Genomic DNA, 21,645 nt, shown 5'->3' on the forward strand with positions numbered 1-21,645 from the left:
TATCATAAAGGTTAATGCTTAGGAAATGGACTAAAGTTATGGTTTAGATGAGCCTGGATCTTTTGGCTTGCTTCTATGATATTTTTTCCATCTGTAACAGTCACTCGGTTTATAGATTAGTAGTATGTTTTTTGTTAGTCTCAGCCTGCCAATAACCAGTGTTGTGGCTCGATCAGTCCTTGTGGTTTTTATTTGTTTGCAAGATGCCCTTCAGCAATAACCATCAGGAAATTTTGAAAAAATAAAGGTTTATTGCTTACAGAACCTGGAAATTACACAGCTCACCTGGAGCCAACACATCAGTGTTATAGGTAGACAGAGAGCATGCACATGCCTGGAGTTATCTTTTAATGGGAGTTGAGGGTGGGAGACGGGTTTCGTGGGCTCACTGTTTATTGGTGAATTTAAAACATAAGAGCAGGAACTTAAAGTGTGGGAAGAGAAGAAGCAAGTGGCCTAAATGGTCAGTTACCAAAATCAACTAGGATCTCCAAAACAAAGGAGCCTCAGTGGAAGGAGGTGGCCTGGCTCTTTATGTAGTCATGTGGCTGGCAGTGTGTTTATTTGAGATAGCCATCTCTGCAGTGGATGTCTTAGCAATCAAAGCTTAAGTCAGGCCCTTGCATTACAAAAAAAAAAGAAAGAAAAACAATTCTCAGGTTTTACACTACACAGTTATATCCATTTAAGATAGAATAAACACTTGTTAAGTCAGGCAAATGTTCTGTTTGCAGTGTAAGTTATTGAACTTACTTTGAACCTAAATACTGTTTATTACTTTGAACCTAAATACCATTTATTTATTTATTTATTTATTTATTTATTTATTTATTTATTTATTTATTTATGAGAAAGAGCAAGAGAGCAAGGGGGAAGGGCAGAGGGAGAGAGAATCCCAAGCAGACTCTGCCAGCTTGAGAGCCAACTCGGGGCTCGATCCCAAGATCACAACCCCTGCCAAAACCAAGAGTTGGATGCTTAATGGCCTGCACCACCAAGATGTGCCCCTAAATACCTACTCTTAAAGAAGATTCTGGGCCACTTTGTTATTTCTTTTTCCCCAATCAACTGTACCCCTTTACTACTAAATAAAAATTTTATTTTTGCTAATTTAGTAATTCCATTATATTGAGAGAGCTGAGGTCTTATTCACCCTGTAATCTGCCTGTAATCCTTCTTGGTGAAATCTTCAACTATCTAATGAAGATTAAACTAACTTTTTTGTTGTTCTTGAATAACTGAGCAAAGCATTTCAGTAGAGCAAAAAGATATGAGCTAATTGGGAGTAGGGGGTAGTTCTCAAAGCCAAAATAAATTATTTTCATGTATTTTTTAGTAATTTTTTTGGGGGGGAGGGCAGGCAAAGGGAGAGGGAGAGAAAATCTTAAGCAGGTTCCACACTTAACATGGAGCCCAACTCAGGGCTTGGGGTTTGATCTCATAACCCTGAGATCATGACTTGAGCCAATTAAGAGTCAGTGGCTTAACTGAGCCACCCAGGCCCCCCTTAGCAATGTTACTTTTTACTTAACAGTAAGGAAAGAAAGAAAACCGTATCTAACTTATTAATTAACACACTTGGCCTGACCTTAGGAGAGTATGTGTAGTATGTTATTATGCTGGTGATACACTTTCATCCCAGCAAGGCCCTGCTGTCTGTCATCCTGGTGGGCATTGACCAGCATATGTGAGGCAGAACCTCTGTGCTCTCTCAGGAGACAAAACAATCTTAAGCAGCATTGCTGGGATTGTTTCTGTAGATAACATTGTTAACCGTTTGTTTCTATTCTATTTCTGCCTGTTAAGATTGATGGTTTCTGAAAAAGCAGTGTAGATATAAACACAGCAGAGATAATTAGGCATGCTGCCGTTGCCCTTTGCCCACTCCTGGCTTTGGTCTTCCCCATTGGTCATGTTCATGGCCTTTCTTGCCAGAGATGATGAAGTAAATCGAATAACCTGTTTACCAAAATGGACAAAAGTACCTTCTGACCCCAAGAGATGTAAAAGGAGAAATTAATTCTGGTCATACTGGGCCCCTTGGGTTACTTCCTTTTGGTGAAGTCCAGCATTCTTAGCTGAACTGAAATTGGACCACATGTCTAACATGTTGTTTTACCAACATGGCTTTCTTCTTTCACTTGCTTCTTAAAATACTTGGCTGTGCATTTTGTACATTAATGGATCACAACAAAATGGAGGGGCTCAGTCATTAAAGCATCTGACTCTTGATCTTGGGTTGTGAGTTCAAGCCCCACATTAGATATAAAGATTACTTTAAAAATTAGAATCTTAAAAAAAATTGATTTCACAACTGGATGAGGAAGAGACCTTGGGACTTGTTAGTTACATTGTCTTTCATTTTGAAAAGTCAGTAGGCTTATTTGTTAGAGTAAAATAGTTTGGTAAAACATTTAAGAATTTAAAAATAGAATAGCCTTTAGTGCTTCTCTCAGTTAGTAAGTCACTTGAAAAGAGTATACTGTAAACCAAAATAAGCTGCAGGTCATCTAGCTAATAAGTGATGGAGCCAGAATTATAATCCAGACAGTCTGATGCCAAGAGCCTGTTTTTTTAACCACTAAACTTTGCTTCCTCTCAGTTTCTCTGTCCTAACAGCATGTGGTCTACTCATGGAAACAACAAATCAGTTCATGATCTTTGGTGATCAGAAACTAGTGGTTGGGGGACATATAAAAGTATAAAGGATCTGGAGACATCATGTAAATGTGCCATGCCAGGGGAAGGGGCCCGAGGAGCACCATTATGGCTACGGATCTGAATGAGTAGGGAGGGATGGGATATCTTGTGAAGGTTTATGTTCAAATACAACAACACATTGTGCGTTGGGCAAGTAAAAAACTTTAACCACCTATAACTTCCCAGAATTATTGTGTCCATGCTGCTTTATATTTTTTTACCTTATTATCATGCATAATTTCAAGTATATATAAAGTAAACAGAATAGTATTAAGGAACCTCCCATGTGCCTGTCACCCAACTTCAATAACTATCAAATTCTGGCATGCATGTAATAAAGTGTTTCTGATAGTCAATAAATTGAATTCTTGAATGGTCTTCCTAGTGAACCAGTGTCATTATGGAACTTCTTTATGGTTGATTCACTTAATCATGAGATGTATTCTAGTTTTAAAGTCTGATACAGCAGAATTCTGAACATGGAATTATCATAGCAAAGTTCTCAATGTTCATTTAGTCTGGTTTCTTAATATGCTACATAATACAACCATTGAGTGAGGATAGGGAGAATATTATTTTCTAAATCTTTTCACGGTAGAAAAGAAAATATTTCTTTTTTTTCTTTAAGATTTTATTTTTTTTTTTTAAGTAATCTGTATACCCAGCAAGGGGTTTGAACTCACAACCCCAAGATCAAGAGTCACATGTTGTACCAACTGAGCCAGCCAGGTGCCCCAGAAAATATTTTACTTACTTATTTTTAAGATTTTATTTATTTATTCATGAGAAACACAGAGAGGCAGAAACACAGGCGGAGGGAGAAGCAGGCTCCCCACAGGGAGCCTGATGTGGGACTCGATCTCAGGACTCCAAGATCATGCCCCAAGCTGAAGGCAGATGCTCAACTGCTGAGCCACTCAGGCATCCTGAAAATATTTCTTTTAAAAATTTTGTCTCTCCTAGTTTTTATTTTGAACCAAAATTAGTTTTTCATTTTTCAAATTGCTTTTGTACCTTTCAGATGAACATCTAACATTTTTTTAAGGGGCGTCTGGGTGGGTTAGTTAAGTGTCTCCCTTCAGCTCAGGTCATGATCCCAGGGTCTTGGGGTTAAGCCCCAGGTCAGGCTCCCTGCTCAGCTGAGAGTCTGCTTCTCCCTCTCCCTCTTCCTGCCGCTCCCGCTATTTGTGTGTGCATGCGTGTGCACGCACTCTCTGTCTCTATTTCTGTGTCAAATAAATAAATAAATCTTTACAATTGTTTTTAACCCATATTCTTCATCTTTTCTTACAAGTAGCCTCTCTGTTCCTGACTTCATTTTAGTGACATTTCCAGGCTTCTTTCTAAAAGAGAATGTCTTGATTTCCATCAAAGAGATGTTGCCATATTATATTAGAGATTTATCTGGAAAGAAATTTATTTGGCTGATTCAGGTTATATCTGGACTTCTGCTGCTTCCTGAAAACTAGCCTCACCAGCCAAACTATACCATATGATTTTGGAGATAGTATGTCCAAAGCTAGGCAAAAAAATCATATCCTTCATCTAATGTTTATCGTGAAACCAAAAGAGACAGTTACTACTTTCTTGATTATAGATCCTGGACAATAACTTAACTTTGTATAGTTTCACATTTCTCTATCAGTAACATGGTAATTTCTATTTCTTTATGACGTCCTACAGTTTGTTTATAGCCATCAAATGAAATAATATATGAGTGCATATTTCAAACTGTATGCTGCATACATATGTATGTAACTCTGAAGAGTTTAAGGAGTATTCCATATTTTTCTCAGAGGTACTCAGTATATATAGTTCATAGCATCTTTATAAGAACTCAAAATTTGTTGATGCATTTGTATTTATTTTTCCTCATGGCATGGAGGTAGAGTAACTCAGGATATGAGCATGGTTGTGTGGCTCAGTGGTTTAGCATCTCCCTTTAGCTCAAGGAATGATCCTGGGTTCCTGGGATCGAGTCCCACATCAGGCTCCCTCTGGGGAGCCTGCTTCTCCCTCTGCCTATGTCTCTGCCTCTCTCTCTGTGTTTTTCGTGAATAACTAAATAATCTGTAAAAAAAAAAAAAAAAAAAGAAAAGAAAAAAGATTGTTCTCCAGAGAGTGAGTTTGCACATGCAAGTTGGGGGAGAGGCAGAGGGAGAGACTCTCAGGCATACTCCTCAAGCCCATCCCAAAGTTTAATGCCACAACCCATGAGATCATGACCTAAGCTGAAACCAAGAGTTGATCGCTTAACCAACTGAGCTATCCAGGTGCCCCGGGATTCAGATTTCTTAATTTGACAGAGACAGCTTCCCTAAAAATGTATATTACCTATAAAAGATAATGTAGTATATGCAGATCTGTTTGAGATTCAGTTTTGTACAAGTTACGTAAATTACAGGCAATATTGAGCTAAATATACTGAAATAAGAGAAAATTATACAAGCTAAAAGCAGAGGCTTCTAACTTTCTGGAAAGGGGCAAGGTACAAATTTGTTGTGTTGCCTCAGGGTTTTCATGTCTCTACCAGCTTGGGAAAAGTGCTGCTGTTACCAAATAGGAGTATCAGAGTTCTTTCCTCCATCTTTATTAACCAGAGAGCCTGCATGAATCGGGCTAAAAAAACAGTACATGTGTGTGGAACAGAGGGAGTGTGCGTTCTCAGATTGCTGCTTCCTTATCAAAGTGTGTGACTAGGAAAGAGCTACCATTTGTGAGAGGGGACAAACAATGGCACAGTAGCTCCTTTTGACCTGTAACAGGCCTCTGCTTTAGGGATAAATCTCCTCACATTCAACATAGAGTTTTGTGCATGTATTTGCTTTCTCCTGTAGAGAGGATCTACTGTTTTCACCTGATCATCTCCAAGGTGTATTTGCATTGATTTGAGAAGGATAAAGGTGAAGAAACATAGGATCTGGAGCCAGACCACCTGGGCCTGGCAATCCCACCTGTTGGCAGTCTGACCTTGGTCATGGTATTTAACCTACTTATACTGTACGTTTCTTATCTGTAAAATAGGGATAATAATTGTACCCCCCTCATAAGGTTGTTGTGAGAATTGTGGCAGGCATATAAGGAGTGCTCAAAAATATTAGCTGTCGTTATTATTGTGGTTAATGTTACCTTTGGACAAATGAAGGCAGAACAAGAAGGCCCCTTAAATAGTCTCTTCTAGAGGAGGGCTGTTTAACTTGCCCATGCTTCCCCAGTTTCAGATCTCTAAGAATTCAGGATCATAGTGTGACCATTGCACTACATCACCAGTTTACCAGATGGATGGCTCACCACGTGGGCTTAGTTTCGTGAGAGAAAGCAGTGGGGATGAATAAACCTAGTGCTGAGGAAAAACCATTAGCAATAGCATCACCTCACATTTATTGATGGGATGCAGGGAACCATGCACAGACTATGGTGGAATGAATGTCTGACCCTCCGAGGAACTGATATTCACCAGGGACACAGGAAAGGGGTTTGAAGAGGGCTGTGATGGGACAGAAGTGGCATTCATGGTGTGCTCCTCAGACTGTAAGATACAGGGTCAGTGGGCCCAGAAAGGGAAGTGAAGAGATGATTTTTCCAAGAAGGCAAATGACAGAGAAAGGGATAACTGCAGAGAGCCCTCTCAATAGGGAGACAATAGGAAGACTCTGAAGCCAAGGTGGGGGCTTTTCGAGAAGTCAAGGAACTGCAAGGTGTCAAGGAGAACTTGGTGCTGAATAGTGCTACAGCAGAGCAGTCAGAAAATGAGTCAAGGGAAAAGGCTTTTGGGCAGTTTTTAGAAACTTTAGGAGGGATGGGAATGGAAGCCCAACTGTCCTATATCTACCACATCAGCCAACAGCCGTACTAATCCCTCCAAATGCTAGGTACAGGGAGGGGACAGGAGGATTGGAGCTGGGACAGTTGAGGTTGTAAATCTTGCTCCATATATTAGTGTTTGTAATTTATTATAAGAACAAATAAGTAGGGGCAGCCCGGGTGGCTCAACGGTTTAGCGCCACCTTCGGTTGAGGTTGTGATCCTGGAGACCCGGGATTGAGTCCCATGTCGGGCTTCCTGCGTGAAGCCTGCTTCTCCCTCTGCCTGTGTCTCTGCCTCTCTCTTTCTGTGTGTCTTGGATGAATGAATAAATAAAATCTTAAAAAAAAAAAAAAGAATAAGTAAAACAAACACAAAAATAAGTGCAAAATGAGGGATAAATTGCAAGGTAGATGGTGAGTGGTTAGAACTGTGAAGGCCCCTTAGTGAGTCTTCAAGGGTGAGTGGAATTTTAAGAAAAATTTTTTTGGAAAGGAAGTGGGAGGCCAGTAGCCCTTGGCATGTGGAGCATGCGTCAGGTAAGTCTGAGGAATGAGGCCAAGAAAGTGTGAGCTTTTGAGGATATCAAAAAGCAAGCTTTACCTGCAGCAGGAGTAGTGACAGTTTTGGGGTCAAAGAGAAGTCTTTGAGTTTCAGTGGACAGTAGAACCCTTGGATGACACCTAAATCTGTACTTTGCTCTCATGTCCATCATTAGAAATCTGGCAGAATTGTGTGTGTTCTGGATAGTGCTTACTGGTCCAGGGGAAGGAGAAATCTGACTGGTTGGTACGTTGCCTTCTCTCCTCAGTGCAGAGGTGGGTGGGATCCTTCTGGACTCCTTAGCAGAGGACTCTTCCTCTTTATTAATTGAATAATTGAACTTCTGTTAATTGAACTTGGTTGTGATTTGATGCTTCTGTTAATTGAACTTGGTTGTGATTTGATGGTTTTAAAAAATACAACCCATAAACCAAAACAGCCCTCTTTCCCTACCATATTTTTCACTCTGTAAATTCTCTAGCTTTTGTTGTTGTTGTTGTTGTTGTTGGGTTTTTTTTTGGGAAAAAAAAAAAAAGTCATAGGTAATACCAAGCTAGAAGAGTGTCCCTTCTATTATTGAAAGATTTCAGGAATGTGTTCCCACCATATAGCCAGACTTCTGTGTTTACTCGAGGGAAGAGAAGCCTCTTTACAGATCACTGTCCAATGTCTGTCTCATAATTGGTTCCTTTTCTCTTTTTTAACATCCAGCCCACCCTGTTCTCTGTCTTCTAAATACATGCATCCAGATCATATGGCATCTCTTTGATTTAAAGATACAGAATACCTCATAAGCAAAAACTGGGCCATGACATGGCTATTGATGTGAATGTGTGAGCAGGTGGAGTTGGTACCAAGCAGGTACCTGAACTAGATTACGTGCTGTTACTTGTTGCTTCAGCCATAACTACCAAGTCTCTAAGTACTCTCTAGGAGGAAGCTGAGCCCCATGGCAGACACTCTGATATTGAAGCCCAGGTGTGCATACGGGCTTTACTTACTGGCTATATGACTTTAGACAATTCATACCAACCCTTTCTGCCTTGTAGTGTTGTTTAGGATTAAAACCAAAACAAGGATAGTGAATGTGTTGGGATCCTTGGGTGGCTTAGCAGTTTAGTGCCTGCCTTCGGCCCAGGGCTGTGATCCTGGAGTCCCGGGATCGAGTCCCACATCGGGCTTCCTGCATGGAGCCTGCTTCTCCCTCTGCCTGTGTCTCTGCCTCTCTCACTCTCTGTGTCTCTCATGAATAAATAAAATCTTAAAAAACAAACAAAAAAAGGATAGTGGATGTGAAATTGCATTGTGAAATGAAACTCCCTAAAGATTTATGTCTATGCTTTTGTTTGCTTTCTAGAGTGTAATTCTTTTAATAAATAATAAAATCACACTGCTCTAAAATCAAATTACAAGAAAGCATATCAAGGGAAATCTTATTTCCCTGTCACTCTCTACTCTCTTCCCCTTCCCCTCTTTCAGGTTACCAATTTCTCTTAGTTTCTGTTTCATGTTTTTAGCATGTTTTAGTGCATCAAAGGTAACACACCATATTACCCTGCTCTTGCTCTCACTTCACTAAACAGCATGTCTTGGAGGCATTTCAATATCAGTATGTTTCCGTAACGGGACAGCTTGGTTATTTTCCATTGTCTGGATGTACCATAGTTTATTCAACCAGTTTCCTTACTAATGGAACTTGGGGTGTTTCCAGTCTTTTGCTGTTACAAACAATATTGCAGTAAGTTAATATATATATGATACTTAGAGCAGTGCCTAGCATATGGTAAGTGCTAAATGAGTATTAATTATTGTGCATAAATACATAAAGTATTTGTGCAACTATTGTATGTCTGTGGGATAAGGTCCTTGAAATGGCATTAGTGAAGGTGGGTAAATGCATTTGGAACTTTTGTAGATATTGCCAAATTCCATTTCATAGGGATTGTGTCATTTTGCACATTAACAGCATACCCTATAGAAATAAAACATATTAAGGCTGCTTTACACAATGGGCACCTAACAGAAGTGGTTGACAGATTATCATCACTTATCTGTAGAAATTATGTATGTTCATACTTGGAGACTAGACTGTGCCAAGGCCATAGTGAGTGATGGGTTTTCATTTAGACTATGCTTCTAATATTTTCCTACCACTTAACCTACCTTTTTCTCGTATTTTTCATTATAATAGCAGAACCATGTTCATTAAGCATAGCACCAAAGTTAAAACTGTAAAGGAGAAAAGATTGATAAATTTGGCTTCATAAAAATAAAAACGTGGAGTGGACTAGAAAGCATCACAGACTACATTAGAAGGAAAATGACATGACAAGAAAAAAATGTGTGCAGCCATGCTAATGTATTAATATATGACATGTTATTACCGATCCCTGTGAAAAAGGGAAATACACCAGGTAAAAATAGGCAGAGGCCCCAGATGGGAAGTTTGCAAAAGAAAACTATAAATACAAGTAAATACACAAACACAGAAAGGCTTAAATTGGACCCAAAAAGACCAATTTGTTTGTAATTATAGATACCAAATATTGATGAAGATTTAAGAAAATTAAATAGATAATTAAGGATATGTACAAAGATTTAATTGCAAAAATATTTATAGCATGAAAAAACAAGTCAGACTTCATCAGTAGGGGATGGGTTAAAATTCATTGGTTTACTCATCCAAATTCAGCACTTAAAAATTATGATGTAAATAGTTGTATTCTTTAAATTAATATGGAAAGAGATGAAGTGGAAACCAGCCTGTGTGGTACTTTGTAATAAAAAAGTATATGTGATGTCTTGTTTTTATTAAATGTATAGAATCTACACACACCGAAACTTTATCAAAGACTGTATGTAAAATCTGAACACGGCTTATCTCAAGATGGTGAGATTGTAGGCAGTTCTTAAATTTATATCTCTCTTCTGCTCCTCAACCACCTCTTGCTCATTTTCTTCCTTTTCATCTTCCTCCTCTTCCCATGTTTACAAAATCTCTTTAATAAGCGTTGTTTGGGTAATCTTTAGGTTTGGGAGTCAAAAACCAATGTAAGACTTAATTCAGAAGTTTTGAGGAGAAAATCACCTAACCCGTTGTATAAAATTACCAATTTGTTATTTTTTGTAAGGTTTCTTCACCTGTGTACCTGGATTTTTTTTTTTTTTTTGTACCTGGATTTGTAACATGGTTTTAATTATATTAGATACATCGTTTTTATATAGTTTACTCTCATTGCTTAAATATTTTCCATGTTGTTACATGGTCTTTGCAACTTCATTTTAAGTTTAATTTCATTTTAAGCTAATGTTCCGTGAAGTAGTTTCAAACTATTTTTTAAATTTTTTTTTTAAGATTTTATTTACTTTTTCATGAGAGACACACAAAGAGAGAGGCAGAGACACAGGCAGAGGGAGGAGCAGGCTCCATGCAGGGAGCCCGATGTGGGACTCGATCCCGGGTCTCCAGGATCAGGCCCTGGGCAAAAGGCGGCGCTAAACCGCTGAGCCACCCGGGCTGTCCAGTTTCAAACTATTTATTAGGGAGTTGGAAATATGAGACAAATGCCAGTGAGGTTTTTGTTTTCCTTTCTTGGAGGCTTTCTTCAACGTTGAATTATCACCATCAGATGAAAGATTGGCAGTGACTTAATGAAGCCATGAGAGTCCAACCTCCTTAGGTCCCTTCTGCCAGACACATCCATCAGAGCAGAACAGAAACTTGATTTTGTCACACCTTTTTCAAAAACAGTCCCCCCCCCAAACACCACATCAACCCCAAATCATGTGTTAGTGAGGCAAAGTACCTCATAGAAGATAGCAAAAAATACATCTAATTCATAACTGATAATATATTTATCACTTTAATCAAGTCTGAAAGGTTGAAATGTAAGATCTCTGGTAGAATTTCAGAAAACTCTTCTCAGGTAAAGATCTTCTTTCCCTTACACTAACCTTTTCTTTTCTTTTTTTTTTTACACTAACCTTTTCAAAACTATTCTGTTTCTGAGTGAATTTGGCCTAATCAGTCTAGAACTGTATCGACAAACACTGTTGTTCCCTTTACAGACCAACACTACCCTTTCTCTTAACAAATACAGAAACATTGGCAGTTTTATAAGGGACTGTTCACTTATTTCTTTCTCATTGTATGTAAATAACACTTTAAAGCTTAAGCAAACTGTAATTTCACCTATTTCCTAAAGCTGAATTTCTTTATCCATTTATCTGTTTCCCTAAATATAACCCTGGGATCCTGGTTGCAGATTTTTCTTTTCCTTTTTCCCTGGGGAATGCATGTTCCTAGTGGCCACAGTGCTTACAGGCTAGAAGCTGCAACTTTCTTCAAATCAAAATTTTAACCTTTAAACCTGCCTAGGGGGGAAAAAAAAAAAGCCAAAAAAACCCAAACACCCTGTCTGAATGGGTATTTTGCTGCTCCCCTACGCAGTGCTTGCTTGGGTTTCAGACATACTGATCTTAATCTGAAACTCCCAAGAGACACAGTATACAACAGTTACAGCAGCCCCAAGTTCATTATCTGCTCAGGGTGCAATTACCTGGCAGCCACCTAGAGCGTGAGGTTTTTCTGGGCCCCCAAAGAACTCATATCCTGAAAAGAGAGACTAATCAAGGCAGGTCCTCTGGGTAGGGACACTGCGAGGGTGGATTGCAATTGATAGGAGCTTTAATTTGTGAGGACTTAATCTAATCTGCTTTTGGAACAAGATAGTGTACATGTATTTATTGTCCATTTTCTCTGTGCATTCTTTGAAGACTCATTTGATTGTGTGATGATAGTATTGTCATAAGGACACAGAACTTTATTACATGAATCTGCCTCTGTCCTTCACCTGCCTCACTGCCCAGAGCTACTCCAGGGATTTATTTAGCCTGCGTTATGTTAAGGGGAAGGATGACTATTGTCTCAAATGGCATGGTGTTTAGGAGTCTGGTTTCCTGTCCTGAAAGCCCCTTTTGGGGAAGGCAGATAATGAATTTCTCAGGAAGCAGTTACTTAGGATGCAGCAGGAAATGGTACTAGTTAGCTCTTCAGTAGACAGAGTTGTCTGTCCGTCGATAGAACTTGGTAGCAGTATAGGTGATAGTGCAGCCAGGTCCTCGACTGACTGACAGAAGGAAAGCCAGGGACTTGGGAGTCTATAATCAAGCCAGGAGCCAGAAGCCGCCCAGGCTGCAACACGGACCTGTGTTCCCTTGTCAGGACCTTCCGTTGAGAAAAGGAGCTTTGGATCAGGAGGCTGGCATCATGGACAAATATGCCTTCCTTTTTACCCGTCCTGGAGGGAGCCCATAAGCACTTTGCCAGGGCATTTTCTGGTGATGATAGACATCCCATGCCACATCACGGGGAGCTGTCTTTGGCTTCTGTCAGAGGAGAAGAGGGGAAGTGGGTACGGGTCACCTGACCAAAACAGTTGTGTTTTCATGTTAAATAATGTCCCCTGTTACACCATTTAGCTTACACAATTAGATTTGCCATCCTGTTGTATTTTAAGTACTTAAATCGGTCTGGCCTGTAAAGCAGCAGTTGTCAAAGTGTGCAGGTCCCTAGGGCCCTCTTAGGAGGGTTGCAAGGTCTTCCTTCAACAACATATCTGTGTGAGGCCAGACTTTGCTTCCTCTACTTCAGCCAGAGAACAGATTGCAACAGATTGAAGACAGAAGCAGATAAAAGAATTCACCTGTCTTCTGTGAAGCCAGACATTAAATTGGAAAACAAAGCCACTTTTCTAACTAAAGTTTATTTTGTTTTGGAGAATATAATGATTTTTTCCTAAAAATATATTATTTATATTCATGTTTTTTTCATTCTTATGAATTAGTATTTTTAACTTTTGTTTTAATTTCTAATATGGTAAATATCAGTAGCTGTTGCCTACATAAACCATTTTTGGGGGTCCTCAGTAATTTTTAAGAGTGTGTCATTTGGATTCAGGGACCTAGAAGTTTGAGAACTACTGCACTAGAGGACTACCTTGGGAGAAATACCTATATCTTCTTCCTTTCTTTCGGTCCTATGTAGTGAGAAACTATATAGCACAGATACAGATTTGTACAAACAGTTTGAGAGAAAAATGGCTCAAGTGTCAGGTACAGAACAGGTGCCAAATACGGTAAGATAGGTGATGATGATGATGATAACTGCTAGTGCCCCTGAGTCCTTGGTAGTGTAGGTGCACACAGTACCTCTATGTAGATTCACATTTTTGTGCTCTGTGCTCTCTCCTTGACCAGTTCTTGTTTTAAATACACACATTTTAGTCTCACATTTTAATTTTGCTCTTTATATCATCTGTGGCTCAAGCGAAGCATTTCCCAAGCATTTCCCCCTCCCTGTTTAGATTTGTTGGATGTATGTTCCTGAAGGGGAATTTGTTTTGTCCTAGTGGAGCCTGAGATACAGGGTTATTCTTCCTAATGGGAAAAGGCAGGCTTCTAAGATGGATAGATTGGTGACACCATGTTTTGTCCCACCTGCACTTTCAACCTGGGGCGCTTGTACAACTGTGCCTCTCTACAGCCCTCCCCACTAAAGAGATCCAGAAACCCCAGGGACTTGCTGAGGAAGGCCTTCCAGTGCTGCCTGAACTTCACCACAGATTTCCCACTAGGAAAGTAAAGACTGTGTAACTTGCATATGTGTTATCATCTGCAAATAAGTGGCTAACCTGGCCCCAGGTTTCCCCTGGCAGCTTATTAACTGGTTGTAGGAATTTACAGTAGGGAGGAAGGTAGGAGATGAGCCGGTAATGCTGAGAGGGTGGGGAGGGTAAGAATGGAACTAGTGTGCTTGCCCTTCTGATCCTAGAGATTAATCCCCTTGGTGTGGGCTATATGAACACGAAGCGTCTCCACCTGTCTTCTGGGGCCATGTGCTCATCTTCAGCCCAGACAGCCTGGCCAGTGCAATAGCACCAGATATGGTAACGTCTTTGATCTGAGGCCCAGGTCTGAACCTTACCTGCATGACTGGAGCCTGTCATTTACTTACTCTGGAATGTCACCCAGTTTTCTTATTGATAAAAGTATAGGCATGCCCGTCATGTCTGCTTCACAGAATTGTTAGTAAGACTTAGATTAAGTGAGGTTATATAGATGGGAAAGCTGAAAAACATGTGCAAATACAAGTTTTGTAAGACACTTTTTTATAGTGCCAGTAGGGTTCCTGCCCTTTGCCCCTTGCCCTTTGCATTCACGAGGCTTCTGTTCTTTTCTCCAGGTTACCTGTGCATGACAGATGAGTGGTTCTCTGAATATGTCTACGAAGTGGTGGTGGACAGGAAGCATGTCCCTGAAGAGGTGCTAGCCGTGTTAGAGCAGGAGCCCATTGTCCTGCCAGCCTGGGACCCCATGGGGGCTTTGGCCAAGTGATGCTGCCTCCAGCACTCTCTTCCTCCTTTGGGACCTGAAGTAGCTGCAAAAGACAGATCCAAGGACTGAAGCCAAAGTTACACAGGTTCCCACAGGACACAGTCAGACTCTTGGATTTCTCCTCCAGGAACCTCTTTGGAGAAGTGTGCTTTATGATGAAACAAAATATTCTTAAAGGAAAGATCAGGTCACACTATGTACTCTCCTCACCTCCAACAGCTCAGGATCTCTTCGCATTTTAATCAGATGTAATTGTTTGTCTTAATTGTCAAAACAGGTCTGGTGTAGTTAGTGTCTTTTAATAAGACAGGAGAGGATGAGCGATTGAATATGGAGAGAAAATGGACCTGATGCTCCTTGTTTCTAGAGTAGAGTTGGGGGAGGGTTATCCTAAGATTTGAGCTTTCAAACTGCATGCTGCCTGACAGTATCACTGTCCTTCCTAGATGGCAGTCACTAAATTCATTTTTTTTTTCAAGGTAATTTTATGTGCCTCTAATAACCCAGGAAAGGGAGGTTGATCAAGTCTGACATGATTCCTTCCTATTGTTTGGAACTGTGAGGGAGCACAGCTCTACTCCAGCAGGGTTAGTAGAGGCTTAGAGAAAGAGGAGTGTGAGAACAACTAAAACTTTATCATGATCTGAATTATAATCATTAGGGGGAGCTCTAGCCAAATGGTTTAACTTCTGCCTCTGGAATTGGGAGTTGGGTGGGTAGGAAAAGGTGATACCATTCTTTCTGACAACTAGATGGTGCTGAGAAGCTTTTGAATAAAACACTTTGCTAAATGAGAGTAAGTGGCTTATTTGATCTATCTAAGAGTTTCTTTATTTAGCAACAAAGGGAGGCAACCAGGTGACTCATATACCTCAAAATGGAAAAACAGCTAGAGAGTTCAGGGCTTCCCTGCTTCAGTTTCTCTGTGGTATAGATAATCCTTGCCAGCTGGTGCCGATCCTCACTAGCTTCTGCAGAGGATTTCCAAGCATCTAAGAGAGCTTGTGTCCCTGCACTTAGCCCTTTCTTTCATCCAGATCCAGGGTCTCTATAAGAGTAAGAAATGAAGCTTTGTTGAGTCCAGCCTTGGAATTGGCTGGAGAGTATGTGATTTACTGAGACTGCATCTCCCTTTCACTGAAAGCAAATAAGTATAGCATCCTAATCAGCATTTCCATCAGTGCCTGAGCCCCCTACCTTTCTGGCTTTCCTAGAATCTTCTCAGTCCTACCAGGGATATTGTCTGGTAAAGCACTTTCCAAGATAACATTAGATATAGACCCAAGCTTTAATCGAAGTGTTTACAATATTGTTGTAGACCCTTGATGTTCCAAGCAAGATAAATAAACCCATTTCTAGACACATCACGTCAAAACCCTAGAACAGATCTTTTTTTTTTTTTTAATTTTATTTATTTATGATAGAGAGAGAGAGAGAGGCAGAGACATAGGCAGAGGGAGAAGCAGGCTCCATGCACCGGGAGCCCAATGTGGGATTCGATCTTGGGTCTCCAAGATCCTGCCCTGGGCCAAAGGCAGGCGCCAAACCGCTGCGCCACCCAGGGATCCCCCTAGAACAGATCTTAAAAGCATCTAGGAACACAGATTATTCCCTCCAAAGAAAAGACAATTAGATTGACAGCTAACCTCATCAGCATCTGTATAAGCAAGAAGAGTGAAATATATCTTCAAGGTGCTGTGAGAAGTTAACTGTGAGCCTAGAATTCTATACTCAATGAAACTGTCTTTCAAGGGTGAAATAAGATATACTTTCAATCAAACAGAAGGGAAGTGATCCAGTATGGAAGTTCTGAGATATGATAAATAAGTGCATCTAAACAAAAAGTGCCTGTAGGTAAGTCTAGTAGCATTCAAAGAAAGATGAAACTAAAATACACAAAAGTAGATAATTATAATTAGGGAGGTGATTGGACTAAACATAATCCTTGTCATTTAGGAAAAAATATTGATTAATTTTAGACTTTGGTCTGTCAGTGCTTGCTTCATCAGCACATATACTAGACTTTGGTATGTTAATAATTTATCCTAAAATTCTCTAGATTAACTACTAAAAAATAAGGATATAGTTTCCAAGCAAGAATATAATCAATCTATGAAAATACAAGATGGTGAGAAAAAAAAATGCAGAACAAATAGAGCGTCCAAAATAAGAGATAAATGTAAATGTGTCAATAATTACAATATGTATAAGTGGGTTGTGTTCCTGAAAAAAGATTGTCAAACTGGAGTTTTGGGGTTTTTTTTCCTAAGATTTTATTCAAGAGTGAGAGAGCATGAGGTGGGGAGGGGCAGAGGGTAAAGGAGCAGACTCACCACTGAGCAAGGAACCCAACGCAGGGCTCAATCCCAGCACCCCAAGATCATGACCTAAGCTGAAGGCAGATGTTTAACTTGACTAAGCCACCCAGATGCCCCTCAAACTGGAGTTTTTAAAAAAGAAATTCAGCCATAAGCTGATTACAAGAAACATCAGCAACCTGGGGTATAAAAAGGATAGGAAAGATATATCAGGCAGATACTAATCAAAATAAATCTGTTGTGGCTATACTAATAATTAGCAAAATTAAGGCTACTCAATAACTAGATTGATTCTTGGGTATATTATTCACAGCCTTCCTGGAGTTGTACAACACAGTGACCTTGGAAATAGGCTTAAAACAAAAAGCAGAGATATTAGAGATACAATCAATGCATAATTATGTGTTTACTTGATTCTCCAGAAAAATATAGATCCTAAATTTTAAATTAGTATGTACCTAATAACCTCAAAATATATAAAACAAACAACTATATGGAAAAATAATCCAAATCATAATGGAAGATTTTAACACACTTCTCAATCGTTGATAGATCAAGCAACCAAAAACTCAATTGAGTATGTAAAAGATTTAAGCATTTAGTAAGTTTGGTATAATGGACACTGCAACTAATAACTGCAGATTCTTCTTGAGCACACATGGAACTTTTTCAAAAATTGGCCATGTATTACAGAGTAGAGTCAACCTCAACAAATTTCCAAGTGATTAAGTTAGAAGCTAAAATTAAGAGATAGCTAGAAGTTTCCTATATGTTTATAAATTAATTCATAGATCCAAGAAGAAATCAAAGGAAATTTAACCTGAACAATGGTTAAAAAAAAAAACAAAAAACAACCTGCGTATCAAAATGGCAGGTCCAGCTAAAACAGTACTTAAGTTTTATAGCATTAAATTTTTATTAGAATGGAAGAAAGGCTGAAAATTGAGCTAAACATCTATGTCAAGAAATTAGAAATGCAAAATCAACCTAAAGAAAGCATAAACGTAAAAAAAAAAAAAAAAAAAAAAAAGAAAGCATAAACGTAGGGATCCCTGGGTGGCTCAGCGGTTTGGTGCCCACCTTCGGCCCAGGGGCGTGATCCTGGAGACCCGGGATCGAGTCCCACATCACGCTCCCTGCATGGAGCCTGCTTCTCTCTCTCTCTCTCTCTCTCTCTCTCTCTCTCTCATGAATAAATAAATAAAATCTTAAGCATAAAAGTGCAGAAATTAAAAATAGGATCAACAAAGCCATAAATTGGTCCTTTTTTTTTTCTCATAAATTAGTCCTTTTAAAAAATGAAGTAAATTAACAGATCTTGGCAATTAAAACATACACAAGAAATTAAAAGGAGAATACTATTAGGGCACCTCGGCTCAGTCGGTTAAGCATCTGCCTTCGACTCAGGTCATGATCCCAGGGTTCTGGTATGGGAGCCCTACATCCAGCTCTCTGCTCAGCAGGGTGTCTGCTTCTCTTTCTCTCTACCCCTCCCCCAAGCACTTGCTCTCTCTTAAAAAAATAAAATATTGGGATCTCTGGGTGGTGCAGCGGTTTGGCGCCTGCCTTTGGCCCAGGGCGCTATCCTGGAGACCCGGGATCGAATTCCACATCGGGCTCCCGGTGCATGGAGCCTGCTTCTCCCTCTGCCTGTGTCTCTGCCTCTCTCTCTCTCTCTCTCTCTCTCTCTCTGTGACTATCATAGATAAATAAAAATTAAAATAAAATAAAATATTTTTCAAAAAGGAGTATACTATTATAGATACTGCAGATATTTGAAAACTGGAGGATACCCTCAACTTTGTTAAATGGTTTAGAAGACCTACATCCACAACCTCCAGAGTAACAGAAAAGGAGAAACAGTAATCTGGAAAGCAGACAGAGGCATTGGAAGATTTAGCAGAGCTGAAAAAAACTGAATCCTAAGCAATGGTGGAGAAAGCCAGCGCTAAGCAAACCAATTTACATTGCATAATCCCCTGAATATGGTAGTTCCAGCTAGTCATTAAGGGAATTGGGAACAAAAGGAGGGTTACTGGAGATGTCTGTTAGGTTCCCCCTCCCTACTTTGGGCAGCTAAGTAACTGTACATCCCCTGCTCTGTCAGCCAACTCAAGATTTATTCTCGAGGGAGAAGAGTTCATGGACACATAACTGAGGATGAAAGTGCCATAAGAGGATAAAATGAGTATTTGCATTCTGAATGTTCTCTGCCATGGTGGCTCAGTTAAGCACCCATCTCTTGGTTTTGGCTCAAGTCATGATCTCAGATGGAGCCTTGCATCAGGCTCTGCACTCAGTGTGGAGTCTGCTTGTCCCTCTCTCTCTCTCTGCTCCTCTCCTGCCCTCCCCCCCATAAAGTCTTTCAAAAAAAAAAGTTCTGGTGCTCAGGAGATTGGAAATCTCTGGGGAATCTTGACTAGCCTAAAAGGAAGGATGTAAAGAATTATTTTATGGCATAAAACATTATTTTATGATCTGGCATAACTATCAAGGATAGTAAGAGAAAAAATTACATGTAAATCACACATAAATATAGATGCAAAAGTCCTAAAACAAAGTACAAAGCAAATCCACAATAAGTAAAAAATAATCTTCATAACCAAATATTTAATAAAAGCTATTTCTCTTTAAAAAAAAAAGATTTTATTTATTCATGAGAGACACACAGAGAGAGGCAGAGACACAGGCAGAGGGAAAAGCAGACTCCATGCAGGAAGCCCCATGTGGGACTCGATCCCAGGGCTCCAGGATCACGCCCTAAGCCGAAGGCAGATGCTCAACTGCTGAGCCACTCAGGCATCCCTAAAAACTATTTCTCAAATAAAATTCAGATCCAGTGGAGAGAAACAAACAACATTGCATATGTGCTCTCTGCTGAAGACTAAGGGAAATGAACCAAAAGTTTAGCTAGAGACCTGAATTGGAGGAACTTGCAAATATTTGGGTGACTGCTGAATGCAGAAATAGGGAGGTGGGACTGGGAACTCTTTAGCTTTACTCTGACCCCTAGAAAGTCCTTGCCAGCCAGGATGACTCTGGAGACATGTAGAGTCATGCTGACCCTACACATCCAAGAAGCCAGGACCTGATAATGAGACATGCCTTCAGGATGTGGTTGTGGAGCATTTGCTTGCTCCAGCTTGTCCTTAAAGAGCAGCTTAATTCGAATTTGCTGCTGGCAGCACCAGGGCCCTGTGCTGTAACTCATTCCTCCAGTTGTGTGGTGTGGGCCAGCAGTGCTGCTGAGCATGGGCACCGCCATTGAGCCTGACTCCTTTAAGTAATTCCAGATGAGCATTCCCATGTTTAGGACAACTTGTTCAAACAGTTGTTGTTGTTTCTGACTCTGACTCTTCTTCCCTGGGGGTCTATGAAACAATGTGATTGAAAATTAGCAATAAGCCAGCCAGAGCTGTTTTGTTTCCTTTTTTTTTTTTTTAAAGAGAGAGAACAAGCGGTTTGGGGGGTTGTTGGGGGAGGAGAGACGTAGAGTGGGGAGGATGGGAGGGCAGAGGGAGAGGGAGAAAGAGAACCTTAAGCAGGCCTCACACCCAGCACGGATCTGCTCCATCTCACAACCCTGAGATCATGACCTGAGCCAAAATCAAGAGCCTGAGCTGCCCAGGTGCCCCTTGTGTCCCTTTTCAAATTCAGCCTTTTCTGCATTACCACAAAGGGAAAGGAAGACAGGGACGGAGGGAGTGTTCAATCGTTTGGTTCCTACCAGCTGTAGCTATTTGGGAGCAGGACTGTGAAGACGGGAAGCCTCTGTGCGCCTCTCTCTGTACAGTTTGAATACTAACTGTTCTCTTTTTTGCTTTGCTTTGCTTACTCCTCTAGAGCTCTAGTTCTGTAACTCCTCCTGAAGTGGATGGAGTGCTCTTGGGAACCATCTTCCCGGCTGCCTCATGTTTGTTTTCTTTTTTTTAAATCAGCTGCAGGGATCTCTGGGTGGCGCAGTGGTTTAGCGCCTGCCTTTGGCCCAGGGCGTGATCCTGGAGACCTGGGATCGAATCCCACGTCGGGCTCCCTGCATGGAGCCTGCTTCCCCTCTGCCTGTGTCTCTGCCTCTCTCTCTCTCTCACTGTGTGCCTATCATAAGTAAATAAAAATTTAAAAAATAATAAAAAAAATAAAATCAGCTGCAGTTCAGGAGAGCAGAGAAGCCAAGACAGGGTGGGCCAATGGTGGAAAGTACTGGAGTGTGGTTGACGTAGAGTTGTAGCCTCCCTGCTTCTCCCCTGGCTGGGGACCTGACTTGCCCAGAACAGTGAAGAGATCCTTGGAACATTCTGTGCCAGGAGCACTCGGCCTCCTCCCTCGTGGCCTCTGCCCACCTCTGCAGACTGGACTTCCTCATCTCCCGTCTTATTCACTCTGCTGCTGCCAACCACCCTCTTCCTATTTTGCCCCTCAGACACACCAAGCTCACTCCCATCTCCTCTCCCTAGAGCTCTTCCCTCCCGTCTGTGCATGGCTGGCTCCTCACGACCCAGGTGATGTGAAGGCCAGCTTCCCTCCCCACTGCCTCGACCACTGCCACACCAGCCCTCTCTGCTGCCATCGTGGCCTATTTTCTTCACGCTTATCACTTTCTGTGATGATCCTATTTATTTATATGTTTGTCTGTGTGCCCCAAAGTCGATTCTCCCTGTCAGCTCCCCAAGGGCAGGGGCTTTGTCTTGCTCACCACTGCGTTCACAGGCCTGACTCGTGGTAAGCACTGATTGGCTGACTGATTGAAAATGCCCTATTTTCTGACAGCTCTACTCAATTAAAAGTTTATACATAGATCTGAAGTCTGCTTTCCTATATAACTTGCTCAACGGGGACGAGGAGCAGAACAAAGTCTCTGTGATCTTCATTTCAGTGCTGAACAGAA

General features: G+C 40.7%; 1 protein-coding gene across 1 annotated transcript in view; it reads left to right on the top strand.

The window, feature by feature from the left end:
* The window catches only part of BLMH (bleomycin hydrolase), a 48,514-nt gene extending 33,276 nt beyond the window's left edge, over positions 1–15,238 (top strand). The window contains exon 12 of the mRNA XM_077851858.1: positions 14,291–15,238. Coding sequence (XP_077707984.1) covers positions 14,291–14,442 — 152 coding nt within the window. The 3' untranslated portion in view covers positions 14,443–15,238. The remainder of the gene's footprint in view (positions 1–14,290) is intronic.
* The last annotated feature ends 6,407 nt before the right edge of the window (positions 15,239–21,645 follow it).

This window comes from Canis aureus, chromosome 16 (assembly GCF_053574225.1).
Source record: "Canis aureus isolate CA01 chromosome 16, VMU_Caureus_v.1.0, whole genome shotgun sequence".
Lineage (NCBI taxonomy): Eukaryota > Metazoa > Chordata > Mammalia > Carnivora > Canidae > Canis > Canis aureus.